Genomic DNA, 13,673 nt, shown 5'->3' on the forward strand with positions numbered 1-13,673 from the left:
TCTCCAACCCCCTCCGTCCTCGGCCAACTCTCTCCACCCTCCAACCACCCCTACCTCATGGATATCCCTCACACAATTCTCCCATCTCAACCGTGGTCGACCACTTTTCCTCATACCTTGCTCCCTCACCCTGTCAGCTCACTTTTCCATTCTCTCTCTCTCTCTCTCTTCCCCAATCCGCATCAAGTGTCAGGCCCATCTCAGCCGGCATTTCACCAATCTCTCCGTCAAGCTCAACTGCACACCCATCTCCCTCATTTTACCCACCCTCTTCACTCCTGCAATCCTCCTGACCCAGTTTGTTCTCGCAAACCTGCAGCCTCTATTGTCTCTCAGTGCCACCGTCTCCAGACCGTAAAGGCAGGCCAGCGTTACACAAAACATCAGAACCTTCCCTTTCAATTTTCTTGATGTACTTCTGCCTTCCAATACTTCCTCACCCGACTCGCTGTTTTCACACCCACCGGAATCCTCCGCACATCTGCTTCGGATTTACTATCTCCAGTCACTGTTCATCCTCGCTATTCAAACCTATTTCTCTGCCTGATCTCCTTCTCCTCTAATATGATATTCAATTATTTTCAACTGCTGCCCAACCAACATCACCTCGGTCTTCTCCATATTCCTCTTCAGCCCATGTTTCTCAAATCCCTCTTTCCACAACCCCAGTACTTCATGCATCCTTCCACCCACTCTCCACCACGACGGCCAGATCGTCCACATCCAGCATCCTCCATATACTTCCCCTCAAGCTCACCTTCTTGCTTACCAGCCCCATCACCATGATAAACATGAATGGGCTCAGAGAGAGAGAGAGAGACCTTCCCTGCTTCAAACCGATGTTCATGCTGAACTCCTCAGACATCCCCCAGCCAACCAAAACTCTTCCCTTCGTAACCTTGTCATTTCTTCCACCAACCTGACTTCTGCTTCCGGCACTCCCATCAAACTCAGTGTCATCATCACCATCTCTTTTAGAACAGTGTCATAGGCCTTCTCCAGGTCCACAAATCGCAATTCCATATCACCTTACACCTACAACTTCTCCACCAGCTGTCTCAGTGTAAACATCCCATCCATCATCCCCCTACTCTTTGTAAACCCTTGCTGCTCTTCTTCGATGTCCATCTCTCCACTCTTCCTTATCCTCCTGTCCAGAATCATCTCCAGCACCTTCATGGAATGACTTGGGAGCGTCATGCAGCTGTACTTCCCCGGATCTTGAGCATCGCCCATCCCCTTCCATATCGGCACAGTTACTCCTATCCTCCGGAATTGAACCCTCTCTCATGCATACATTCAACAGCCTCTTCGTCCAACCGACTCCGACTTTTTCCCTCTGCAGTTATCATTTCTGTACACACCTCATCAATGCCTGGCGCTCTTCCCTTCTTCATCCTTTTCAATGCCATCTGCACTTCCTCCTCTGTCATCTACACCAACTCCAATCCCCCCTTTACATAACACGGTAGCTCCAACTCGCTGTTGCTTCCTTCCTGGTTCAACAGCTCTTTGAAATATCCTTCCCACACCCTCAATTCCACTCTCTTCTCTGTCGTTAGCCTCCTGCCCCTATCCTTAATCACCGGCCCTGCCCCCCCCACCCCCACCTCATGTCCTTACCATCCTCATACATGTCAAGTTTTAGGTGACGAAAAACGGGTTGGTAGGAATCGATAGTGGGTTTTTATTTTACTTATTTATTTTTACCAAACGTGGTAAAAAGATTCATCGAAATGTTGTCAGTGACACAAAATACATCAGAATACCGGGATAGATATTTATTAACGAGGTGGACTTGCGGCTTTTCAGAACTTATCTCAATTATTAACTTACCATTCCAAGTCGAAGTGTAGACTCATCTCAACAATCGTGAAGCACCAAATGAGCAGAGATCTTTCAAAGTGACATGGCCAGGACCTAAAGGACAAGTCTCTTCATGTGAATGTTCTCGGCATTGTATTCACTACAGGCTTTCTTGGCATTTCTGACGAGATCTCTCGGAGGATCAAACATGATTTGGGGAGGGGGGGGTCAGGTCACGCATGGGAGCATGCGCCGGCACAGCATGTCGCTGCATCCACTTTCCACCGGTACTCCAGGGGCCTCTGTCTGGCCATACCCCAGGCAGATGCCTGGCCCAGACCCATCTCCTTGAGATGCTGATCAACCTGCTGCAACCATGAGGCATGTGGTCGGTCGGCCCATTGGCCTCCCCCACTTATGAGGCGCCCTCGCTGAGAGAATCTAGTGAGCAGGATCAGCGCCAGGAAAACGAGTCACATGTCCATACAGCTGACTCTCATGGACTATGCAGGTAACAAATCTCATTTGAGTCTCTCTCAGCAGCCGCTCGTTGGACACAAAGTCCAACCAGCGATAGCCAAGGATTCTTCGAAGAGACCTGGTACCAAAGGTATTAAGTCTCCGACTCAGATCCCTGTTCAGAGTCCAAGTCTCACATCCATAGAGCAAGCCTGGAAGCACCAAGGACCTGAAGGCTCGGACTTTCATCCTCCTGCACAGGTACCGACAGTGCCACACCCCATGATCCAGTGACTCCATGACTCCCCAGGCCCGACCCAGATGTCTATTGGCCTCTGGCTCACAACCAGCAGAGACATGAATATCACTGCCACGGTAAGTGTCTCCGTGAACTCAACATCCTCACCACAAACAGGTACAGACAAGATAGCAGCATCCAATATGTCATTGAAAACCTGGATCTTAGTTTTGACCCAGGAAACCCGTAATCCCAGTGGCTCTGACTCCCCATTCAGCACCTCGAGGGCCCCCAAAAGGATATCCAGAGTCTCCGCAAAGATGACTGCATTATCTGTGAAATCAAGGTCAGAGATATTGACATTCCCAAATGATGCACCGCAGCTTGATCTCTCCGACATCCTCCCCAGAATCCAGTCCAAACAAATGCTGAAAAGTGTGTGTGTGTGGGGGGGGAGCAGTACACACCCCTGACAAACTCCAGTAACAATTGGAAATAAGTTTGAGATGGTATCACCACATCTCACAGCACTCTCAGTACCAGAGTATAGTTCAGACATCAGATTGATCAGTTTTGGTGGCACCCCACGAAGACCAAGAATCCTCCAGAGGGCATCCCGATTCACTGAATCAAATGCTTCCCAGAGATCAACATAGGCTGCAAGCAGCCCCTGCCGAAACTCTCGTCTGCCGAAACGTAACCCACACCATTTGCCTGTGTATCACCAGCCATGCCATAACTATCCATTCAGATACAGTACTCGTATTCCTCTGCCATTACTCCTTCCATCCCCACCCGTGTGCAACATCTTGTATCCTCCTTCCAACCTCCTTTCCCTCTGGTGTCCTGTACACACACACTTCAAACCTCCTTCTCTGCATCATCGCCACCACCTTGACTCCTCTCCCTCCATTAATCCCACATTCAAACTACCAAGCTGGACCTTGTTTCTGAACCTCTACCCACCTGAAAGAGCCAGTACCATCTTGATCAATTTGGGACGCACAGGTCATCAATCGGAAGCACTGCCCAGGCTGACCTGCTGGACCCACTACCCTAGCCTGTTATCTTGTGTATGCACATGCACACACACCACTCTCTGTGCACTCGCTCCCCACCTCCCTCGTGCCCGCCCCTCTCCCTCCACACTCGACTCCTCTCCCACACCCGTGAGGTAATCATCCGGACCTCCACCCCATTCATTCTGTCTTCTCTTCCTCCTCCCCACCCCACTCGCTCCCTCTTCCCTTCCTCCCCCAACCTCTCCCCTTCCTTATGTCCTGCTCTCCTTGCTCTCGTTAATACATTAAATTTGTCCTTATTAAGCTTCCAAAAAGTAAATGCTTTTCTCCAAAATCACAGTTCAAAAGTCACTCAGTTCGACCCTGATCACGCATACGCAAATATGCTCCTCGACTCCCACACTCGGGCGTCCTCAACTCCATGGGTACAAATAGCAACCGCAGCTCAAATGTCCGATTCACTCCACTGCATCATGGGCTGAAGCAAGTCCACAGGCACAAAGAGAAACCACAGCTTGGATTGTGTGTGTGTATTTTCTTTTTAAGAAGAAGGCGCTTCCAACCAAAAGTAAAACACGAGATAGACTCCGCTAATTTGAGCAAAAAAGCGAGAGCAGACCCGGTCTTGGGCAACGTTTCACCGGCTTCGCAGCTGGCTTCATTACGCATGGTGAAGCCGGCAAAACGTTTCCCGAGACCGGGTCTGCTCTCGCTTTTTTGCTCAAATTAGCGGAGTCTATCTCGTGTTTTACTTTTGGTTGGAAGCGCCTTCTTTTTAAAAAATGTGTAATTCCAACTGCCTCAGATCTTATACAAAGTATATATATATATATTTATTTATTGTGTGCTTGGATATATAAACCGAGATGAGTTAGTACAGGTTTGAATGAGATTTGCACAGGTAATTGTTATATTTGTTGTGGGGTTGAGACAGAAAAATGTCATGATGGTAATCTGTAAAAGGATGGTGGTGTCATTCCTTCCTTGTTTAGTTGTTTTTTGGGGAATTTCATCCTGATATTTTAATATTTCTTCATTTAATTTTTTTCTTTGGACTTGTTTGCAAAAGGTCTAGAGTATAATCTTGATTTCTCTGCAGGCCAATGGGATGGAGAATCCAGCTGTGGCACTGGATCAACTTGAGAGTCGACTTCTTGATCCAGAGAGCGCTCTCAAGGTGCCGCGGCTTGCCCGGTCGCTGTTGCTGGAGCTTTTGGAGAGAGTGGGATCTGCAGTGAGGCTGGAGCTAAAGGAATGGAAAGAATGTGTGGAGGACGCCAAGTCTGATGAAAGAGAACCATCTCGAACTTCAGCAACACTTGGGCGACATGAACGGCTGTGTGTTGTGCTGTCGAGGTTGCTGCACATCAGTCCAGATGTCGAAAAGTAAGCCGTCGAGTTCTGCTGCTGGTATTCCCATATCTTTATTCGGGGTGTCAAGATGCCCTCAACCAATTGTGAGCATTTCCCTGTTAAAAAAAACTTTCTCTGGACTGGTCGACACTCTATCACAAGGTGTAGCTTAAAGAAATGCCCTGGGTCAGGGAAAAGTTTTGTAACTTGGCCTGGGTATGGCAAACAATGGCCAAATGTTTTCCAATTTATATGGACTGTGTTATATCTAATATCCACAAGAGAATGGTAACAGCTGGGACAACTGGATTGATGTCCCCTTCCAAAGGACGGCGCACACATTATTTGCAACACCCTACATATGAACCTGCAGGATGACATTTTATTGTTGGGTTGGGAATTGAGCCTGGACTGGAGGACTTGTATGGGAATATTGTCTCTTTTGAAAGCTCATGTGTACGTTGGTTGAGAAGTTAATATGTTTTGTCAACTAAAGGTTGATTACCGTATATTAACTGCCGTGGCAAATGTCCTGCGGAGGATATTTTGAATGTCGACCCTTCGTCGCAACAAAGGAGATGATCCCTATTTAAGCCCTCTTTCATTCTGATGAAGGGAAAACACTCAAATCTTCAGGTAGTCCGGCAGATATGTGAAAAAAAATGTACCTTTAGTGGTACAAGCATGAAATTTGGCACACTGCTCGGGCAGTATCTTACAAAGATTTTTGGATATAGGGACATTCCAGATTCTTCCCAGAGCCAAAATGGCGGCCATTTTACGAAATATCCGATTTTGTGTTGTACAAGGAGGATACATGTGGATACAACTATATTTAAGAAGCATACCAGTGGTTTTATTTAACTAAATATAGATTCTAGCAAATAAGAAATAGCAAATAAAGGTGACAAAGCGTGAATAAACCATTTATTTGGTCATTTTTTTTGGTGCATTTTTGCACTTTTGGACGGTTTTCTACAACAAACTCTTCAAAAACCTGTTATCAAGCACCATGGAATGACTGTTGTTCATTTAACACTCTTGAACTCAGAGGAAGTGCTTCTGTTTGATCATAACATCAACTTACAGAGTCAAAATTATACAGTGGAACCTCTAGATCCAGGTAACAGAGTCTACTGTGATGCATGGATACATGTGTACATGTTACATAATTATCATCTGTGATCTCTCTTGTCCCAGTTCTACTCTCTTGTACACTCCCCACCACAGTGACATAGAGCTGTGCACTGGAGTGCAGCCTTGACACACTTGCACTGTCCTCTGCATCCCTTTTTGCAGCCACACCTTAGTAGTGGCCGACATGCCTCAGTTGCCTCTGGGAGGGTTGTCCAGTATATGTCCCAGCCATTATCGGTGTGAACCCACCCCCAGTCACTGGGCGATGGGAGCTCTGGTGTGGACACCATCATCTGGCCCCAACAGTAGCCGGCTTGGTAGGTAGCTCTCTTGATGTGCTGTTTCAGGGCTTCACGAGTTGGTGGGAGAGCATCTATTGATCTGCCATTCTGGGTGAACAGATGCTTGCGACACTCATTGACATGTTCCTGGCTACTGGTGCGATCATAGAGCACAACAACAAAACGCTCCAGTGCATCCATGTGATCATCTACGGCTGAAGGAGTTGGCATGGCAGCCAAGGCACAGAATGCTGCAGTGACATCAGTGACCTCATCACAGGCTTTCCAGGTTTCCCATGCTTTTTTCTTCCCCCTGCCTCCGAAGTTTGAAACGGTGTCACATCCAGTGAGGGCATGGAAGAATGGCAAACCTCGACACTTGTTAGGTCCCAGTGCCACAGACATCTCGTGAGCTGCCAAGAACCTGAAGTTCTTTCCTGTGCCAAAAGCAACCCAGAGCTCATCAATGTCCAGACGTCCAGCTGCTGTCACCGCAAGGACCACGACATCAGTGTCTACTGTACGGATCGACACTTTGCTGTATCCCTGCCTCACAGCGTCTTCAGCATGGAGTAGCATTCTTGTGTCAGCCTCTTCATGGCTACAAGGGGCAAGACCAGCAACATCTCAGGCCTGCGTACAAACCACATCTTTGTGGTGGGTGCTGATGACTTGTTTGTTTGTGTCTGTTGTTGCTACTCTGGTGGCAAGGAAGTCAAACAACTCCATCTTGTTCTCATCTGTGTGAAGAAAGGTCTGCCAGTTTCCAGGAATGGAACTAGATGGCTCGACTCGTCTCCTGATGCCTTTGCCTCGCTTCTTCCTAGTGTCTGCCTCAGTGGTGTTCATCTGACACAGCACACATAGGTTCCAGTCTGTCTGGTTAATTGATGTAACAGATGTACTTGGCCCTCGCTGCTGGGGGTCTAATAGTTTGAAATGCTTGGCCATTGTCTTGAACCACCACCAATCAGTCACTGTAAAATTGGGAAGAACCACCACCAAGCAGGGGATTAGTCTTTGGGTACACTACAGTGGAGTTATCACCTGAAAACAGAATAGCAGAGTTAAAATGTTTTCAACTACGAACCCCAGCCAGAGGAGATGCATATATACACAATGGCGACCTTGGGTTATTGTCACTCGATGTCCCCAATAGGCCACCATACATTATTTCTTTGCGCTGGACAGGACCATGTTAAACCCAAATCAATATGAACACACCATTGTAGTTTGAACATTTCGATTATGCAATCATGAAAATTAATACAGTGAGTACATCAATATCGATTTCGCAAATTTATGCATTTAATCGCAACATTGCCAGCTACCAGTATGTAATTAATAATGGAAATATTCATGGAGTCTAAGTTCCTTTCACCAAATTTGATTTTTGATCTATTTATATTTCCAGAAACAATATTCAGGTAACATTCACATGCATGATCATATTACAGAGCTCTTGTTCCAGCCATGCATTATTGTGATGGTAAACTGTTATCTGTGTCCCTCATAGACCACCGTAGATGCATTTTTTTAGTCAAATATGAAGTAGATAATGAAGCATGTGCATACTAGTTGATAATAATCATATTATACTCACTACATTGTGTTTTGCACCAAGCACATATGACTTTGCTGACCTTGTAGGCAAAATTTGTTATTCGTGGCAGCCATTTTGTAAAATGGCCACCATTTTGACCCTAGGGGTAATCTGGAATGTCCCTATATCCAGAATATTTCCTAAGGGTATGCTATAACTGTGTACCAAATTTCATGCTTGTATCATCAAAGGCACAAAACTACCAGAATATTTCACATATCTGCCGGACTAAGGTGCAAGTCATTTCTCTTGTTGTTAAATGTATTATCAACCCTTAGGCCTGTTCCACACTAGCTGTTGTTCGCTGATGTGATGCAACAATTGTCGGTGACTAATCTTGCATAATGCTGTTTTGTCGCAGACTGCCATACATTACACAACTGTTGATGAGACAACTGTCAGAAAAGAAAATGACGATGAATAAGAATACAGGGAGAGGATGAAAAGGGTGAAAGCTCTGAGCACGGCTGTTTTTTGGCACTGTTGTTGATACGCTGCCAATGGCTTGCCAAGATAAAGTAACAGCTTTGGGTCTCTTATAGGTGTTGAGAAGGCTGACTCAAGAACCATTCTAACTTACTCGTGGAACTTTCTGCAGAAGATGAGCGTTTTTGTGCTAACTTCCAGAGGATGCATCCAACACTCTTTAATGAGCCGGAGGAGCAATTCATTCTATGGAACGCTACGGTTTGAAGTCACTCAAAGCTGAAGTTGAATTGGACAATACATTGTGCCACGTTGGCGATCGTCATAAGCCACTCCACGCAACACACCGATGCACTACTGTTGCCGACAAGCTATGTTCAGCTTTTACAATGAAAGCTGACATGCCTGAAAACCTTGTTGACAACAGTCATCAACTGCTGCACATTACACGCTTAACAAAGTCTTTCACGGATTAAACTGCCACAGACTGTCTTGTTGCATTGCGTCAGCTAGTGTACGGTGGGCTTTAGTTGATAAGATCCATTTATTTATTTATTTTTAGCTCAAACTTGATTATGCTACCCTCTGATAGTACAGTCAAAATGTCGGATGACCTCCCACAAATTGTAACAAAAGCAAACTCAACAGATTTTGATTCCTGGATATGTCCTCAGTGAGTGGAAAAAAAAGTCCTAAGGGATCCTCCGGGGGGGGCTGTGGGGGTGGGGGGGGAAGTCCTGAAATCATGGAAAGCCAATATGGCCGCCACCAGGATTCGAGGAAAATGAGAAAATTGTAAAGATTGATATTTTAATATGTAAATATATGTTTTTCTGCATTCTAATTGTTTCTAGTTATGGTCAGTATATTGATATACAAGAATAATTATAAAAAAGTGAAATGTATTGAGGGTAAAATAAAAAATTATAGCTTTTTTGTCCAAAAATGTCAATTTTTTTGTCCTGAAAAAAAATATTTACCTGATACTGATTTTGGCTCCTAGACCAAAAAACATAAGAAATGTTGAAGACACAGGATTAAATAAAGTCTATGGCAATACAATATAATTACGTAAATCATTGAAACATCACAAAATTCACAATTCCACTCGGGGCAATCACATCTGCCTGACGAAGGTTTCGAAATGAAAATGAAAATTCGCATTAAACTCAGAAAGTACATCCATTATAAACTTACTATACATGTTGAGAAAAATCAAGCGTATTAACGTTAGAACTCGACAATGTCGTCATCATCCTCATCATTGTCCCATGGAGTGTTTGTGCAGCCAGAGCCCCTGCAGTTTCCACAAGCTGGAGTGCACTCAATGTTGTGCTTCTTGCATGTGCATCTCATGGTGCTACATTCATCCTGGCAGTTGCACCTAATGACACGTAACATATTTTCAGGAGCAATTCATTCTATGCAACGCTACAGTTGGAAATCACTCAAAGCTGAAGTTGAATTGGTCAATACATTGTGCCACGTTGGCGATCGTCATAAGCCACTCCACGCAACACACCGATGCACAACCTTCGTGTTGTCATGTCCTTCATGTTGGTACTCTCATGACCATCAAACACGACTATGGCATCTCCGTACTTTTTCGTTACATAATCAGTGTACTGGCGGCATATGTTTCTGTATGTAGATCCACGAGACCATGGAATGTGTTGAACAAGTGCCCCGCCATCCAAAACATACTGTTGCTCATCATTGGGGATATCGGCTGGGACATTGGATCCAAGAAGATCCCAGATGGCATCAGCAAAGACTGGCTTGTGTGCTTCTCGGAGCTGAAGAGAGGAATCGAAGAGGGTTGGTGGATAGCCGCACAGTTCATATTTGAAGGCCGACTCCAGTTCTTCTGCTGTCTGTGCAACAGTGATCAGTCTCTGGAAGAGGAGTAGTGAGTCAACCTGGACTTGCTCTCCATCAATCTTGACAGATGACTTCATGCCGAGGGTGACAACTTGGTCTTTCCTCTTAAATGTGTACTCGGCAGGTGTTTTCCCATCCATAGATTTCAATATTTTGGCTCCTACAGCATGTGCTGTATCGACGTTGACGGTGGGGTGTGCATGAACTCCAGTGGCAATGATCCTCAGACGTGGATCACTACTGAACGGATTCCGTTCCTATAAATACTGAAGAGCTGATAGTGTGTCCTTCCAGTCACGAGATTGTCTTGCCTTGGTCATGTCCTTCTTCTGCTCTGCAGTGTTGTAGTTTACACCTGTGAGCTCCTGCATTGCCTGGTTTATTTCTGCACAGGCAGGCATTGATAGTAGCCATACCAGCCGTTGTTGCTCTGTCATTCTTCGCCCTCGTGTGAGCCCCCCGCTGGTCTTCAAACTTCTCATCCGAACTTGTTCGATGATCAGGTCAGATGAAAGACCTGCGCACATGCGATCACTTCATCGAACCACATGGAACCCCTCATCAAAACGTTGTTGGACATCGGGATGTTGAGTTTTGCGGTTGGACATCTGCTACAGATACACCCTCGCAGATTTGGCATACAGGTTGTGGCCCGAGGCTGCCAGGTAAGGCAGCATTTCCTGGATGGCCTGTAGATGTAGTGCCCAGTTCCCAGTGCGCTCTGCCCAGATGTATTTGCGTAGAAAGTCTCGCATGTCCAGATACTGAACCCAGAGCGCTGAAGTTCTTGAAGATATCTTTGCAGACTCGGCATGTTTCTGAAGGTGGTCTTTGATTCGTTTCAAGACGTCAGACTTGCATACTTCTTCCACAGACTGGGGTTGGCAGAAGTGTGAAGAGGGTTTTGTGCCACTTCAGACATCAATAGCTCCAGCTCCTGAAAAGATGTTACGTGTCATTAGGTGCAACTGCCAGGCTGAATGTAGCACCATGAGATGCACATGCAAGAAGCACAACGTTGAGTGCACTCTCGCTTGTGAAAACTGCAGGGGCTCTGGCTGCACAAACACTCCATGTGACAATGATGAGGATGATGACGACATTGTCGAGTTCTAACTTTAATACGCTTGATTTTTCTCAACATGTATAGTAAGTTTATAATGGATGTACTTTCTGAGTTTAATGCGAATTTTCATTTTCATTTCGAAACCTTCGTCAGGCAGATGTGATTGCCCTGAGTGGAATTGTGAATTTTGTCATGTTTCAATGATTTACATAATTATATCGTATTGTCATAGACTTGATTTCATCTTTTGTCTTCAAAGTTTCTTTTTTTTTTGTCCAGGAGCCAAAATCAGTATCAGGTAAATATTTTTTTTCAGCACAAAAAATTGACATTTTTGGACAAAAAAGCTATAATTTTTTATTTTAACCTCAATACATTTCACTTTTTTATAATTATTCTTGTATGTCAATATACTGACCATAACTAGAAACATTAGAATCCAGAAAAACATATTTACGTATTAAAATATCAATCTTTACAATTTTCTCATTTTCCCCGAAGCCGGGTGGTGGCCATATTGGATTTCCATTATTTCAGGACTCCCCCCCCACCCTGGAGGATCCCTTAGGACTTTTTTTTCTGTGACTGAGGACATCCAGGAATCAAAATCTGTTCAGTTTGCTTTTGTTGCAATTTGTGGGAGTTTGACCAAATATTTCTGCTAAAATGCCTGTACTATGAGCTATCTAATTGGCCGACTGTTGCTGTGGGCTCTTGTACTGCAATACAACAGTTGTTAACATCTTGAGAATGTTGAAAAGTGTTTTGCTTTCCATGGTCCATTGCAATTCCAATGGCTGACATAGTCAATAGTTTCACGTCATGAATAGCTGACATCTGTCCTGTCTCCATTATTATTCTTCCACATTACTTGTGTGGGCAATGCAAGGAAGCCTTGAATGTAAATGCTCTGCCCTGGTGTTATCATGACATTCTATCCAATGGTTTTTCCTTTTTATCCCTACCCCTCTCCACATAATCCCCTTCCCTTTCCCACTTCCTCAACCAGCTTTGTGCAACGGTACTTTGCTTCAGCCCCACCACCGTTTGCTCGACTCTGCTCCGCCAAGTGTGTGCGAGGTTCTTGGGATATGGCTGAAAAGGAGGTGGCGACTCGGACAAATGCCACTCTCCATGAGGCGACCAACAGCATGTCCGTACCGCTTGTGGAGCTGATGAAAGCGACCTACATGCTGGTGGGTGTTTGCCCGGCAGCTGCACGTTGGCACTGGAGCGCATGTGTCCCACTGCTGCAGCACTCCGAGGGAGCTGTTCGCTGGTAAGTGAGATGGAACAGACCATGCATTTTTATGTGGTTTGCTTATATGGGAATATGAGTACGTGTTTGATGCCTTTATGATTATGATCATGTAGAAGACACAGGTTAAATCCAATATATATATATTTTTTGAAGTCTCGTGTTTGCACTTTAACACTTGGCGTGCTTACCGTTGCTTCGCTGATTGTTTTCATCAAAACACTGAATGTTGTACTTTGGAAAGATAAATTGCATGTTTGTCTGTGAATCTAAATGAAGATGTAACAGTTGAAAAAAGATGTTTTGAAACACGTAACGTAACCCCGTGCATGCGATGTGAAAATCGGGGTTAAGCAATTGGTTCACTTTGTATGTCTTGCAAAGGTCAGTTTATGATCGAGGAACAACTTTATTTGAATTCAATGTTATATTTTGAACACGAACTGGAGAATGAATTGGAAAGCAAACCAACAGATTCGCAGCACTTTGCCTCTGAATTTGTCCCGGTTACGCATGCGGAGTGGAGTGAGATAAATATATAAACATACTGTATATATATTTTTTAAACTCTGGATCTGCCGCTTGCAGTTAAACAAGACTGAAAATCATTCTAAACAGAAAACGTACTATTTTGAAGGATGTTGTGAAGGGCCCACACAAAAGGCACGAATAACTAATGTAACATGTTAGATAGGGTGGTGTAAAAGGCACTCGGGCAACGGCGATAAACTTCCAAAAATACTTTCTCAAACCTTTAAAATCTTTATTTCATTTCAATTTAATTATACAACTTATTGAGTTTTTGACATCACTTTTGGTTTCGTGCAGGTTTGCAGCCATGAGCTTGGCCATCGTGACCAAGATGAGTGATTCTGAGAAGGACAAACTCTTGATGAAGATCAATGGTGAAGGAGAGTTGGCTGAATACCGTGCGCTGTAAGTTGCTACTCCAACTACTCGTTTAATGACAATTTTTCCCGTGTTAAAGGGTTGGCAACCTGATGGCCCCTCTTCATGTAGTCCTGTCAAAGCATCCTCCTCCATTAAACCCCAACAACTGCACGTCTCCACTGATCGCATATCTTGATCTTTTCCCCTCACCGACTAAACGAGTGTATTTCTTGACAGAATCATCTTCCCTCT

At 44.8% G+C, this 13,673-nt stretch overlaps 1 protein-coding gene across 4 annotated transcripts in view; it reads left to right on the top strand.

Moving 5' to 3' along the window:
- Window positions 1-13,673, top strand: part of MDN1 (midasin AAA ATPase 1) — a 134,467-nt gene that overhangs the window by 1,239 nt on the left and 119,555 nt on the right. For all 4 annotated transcript variants that reach the window (XM_085862458.1, XM_085862461.1, XM_085862460.1 and 1 more), the window contains exons 2-4: window positions 4,625-4,911; window positions 12,282-12,551; window positions 13,359-13,466. In XM_085862458.1, coding sequence (XP_085718584.1) covers window positions 4,625-4,911; window positions 12,282-12,551; window positions 13,359-13,466 — 665 coding nt within the window. The remainder of the gene's footprint in view (window positions 1-4,624; window positions 4,912-12,281; window positions 12,552-13,358; window positions 13,467-13,673) is intronic.

Source organism: Eptatretus burgeri, chromosome 17, assembly GCF_056783735.1.
Source record: "Eptatretus burgeri isolate ZD-2024b chromosome 17, Ebu_testis_v1, whole genome shotgun sequence".
Taxonomy (NCBI): Eukaryota; Metazoa; Chordata; class Myxini; order Myxiniformes; family Myxinidae; genus Eptatretus; species Eptatretus burgeri.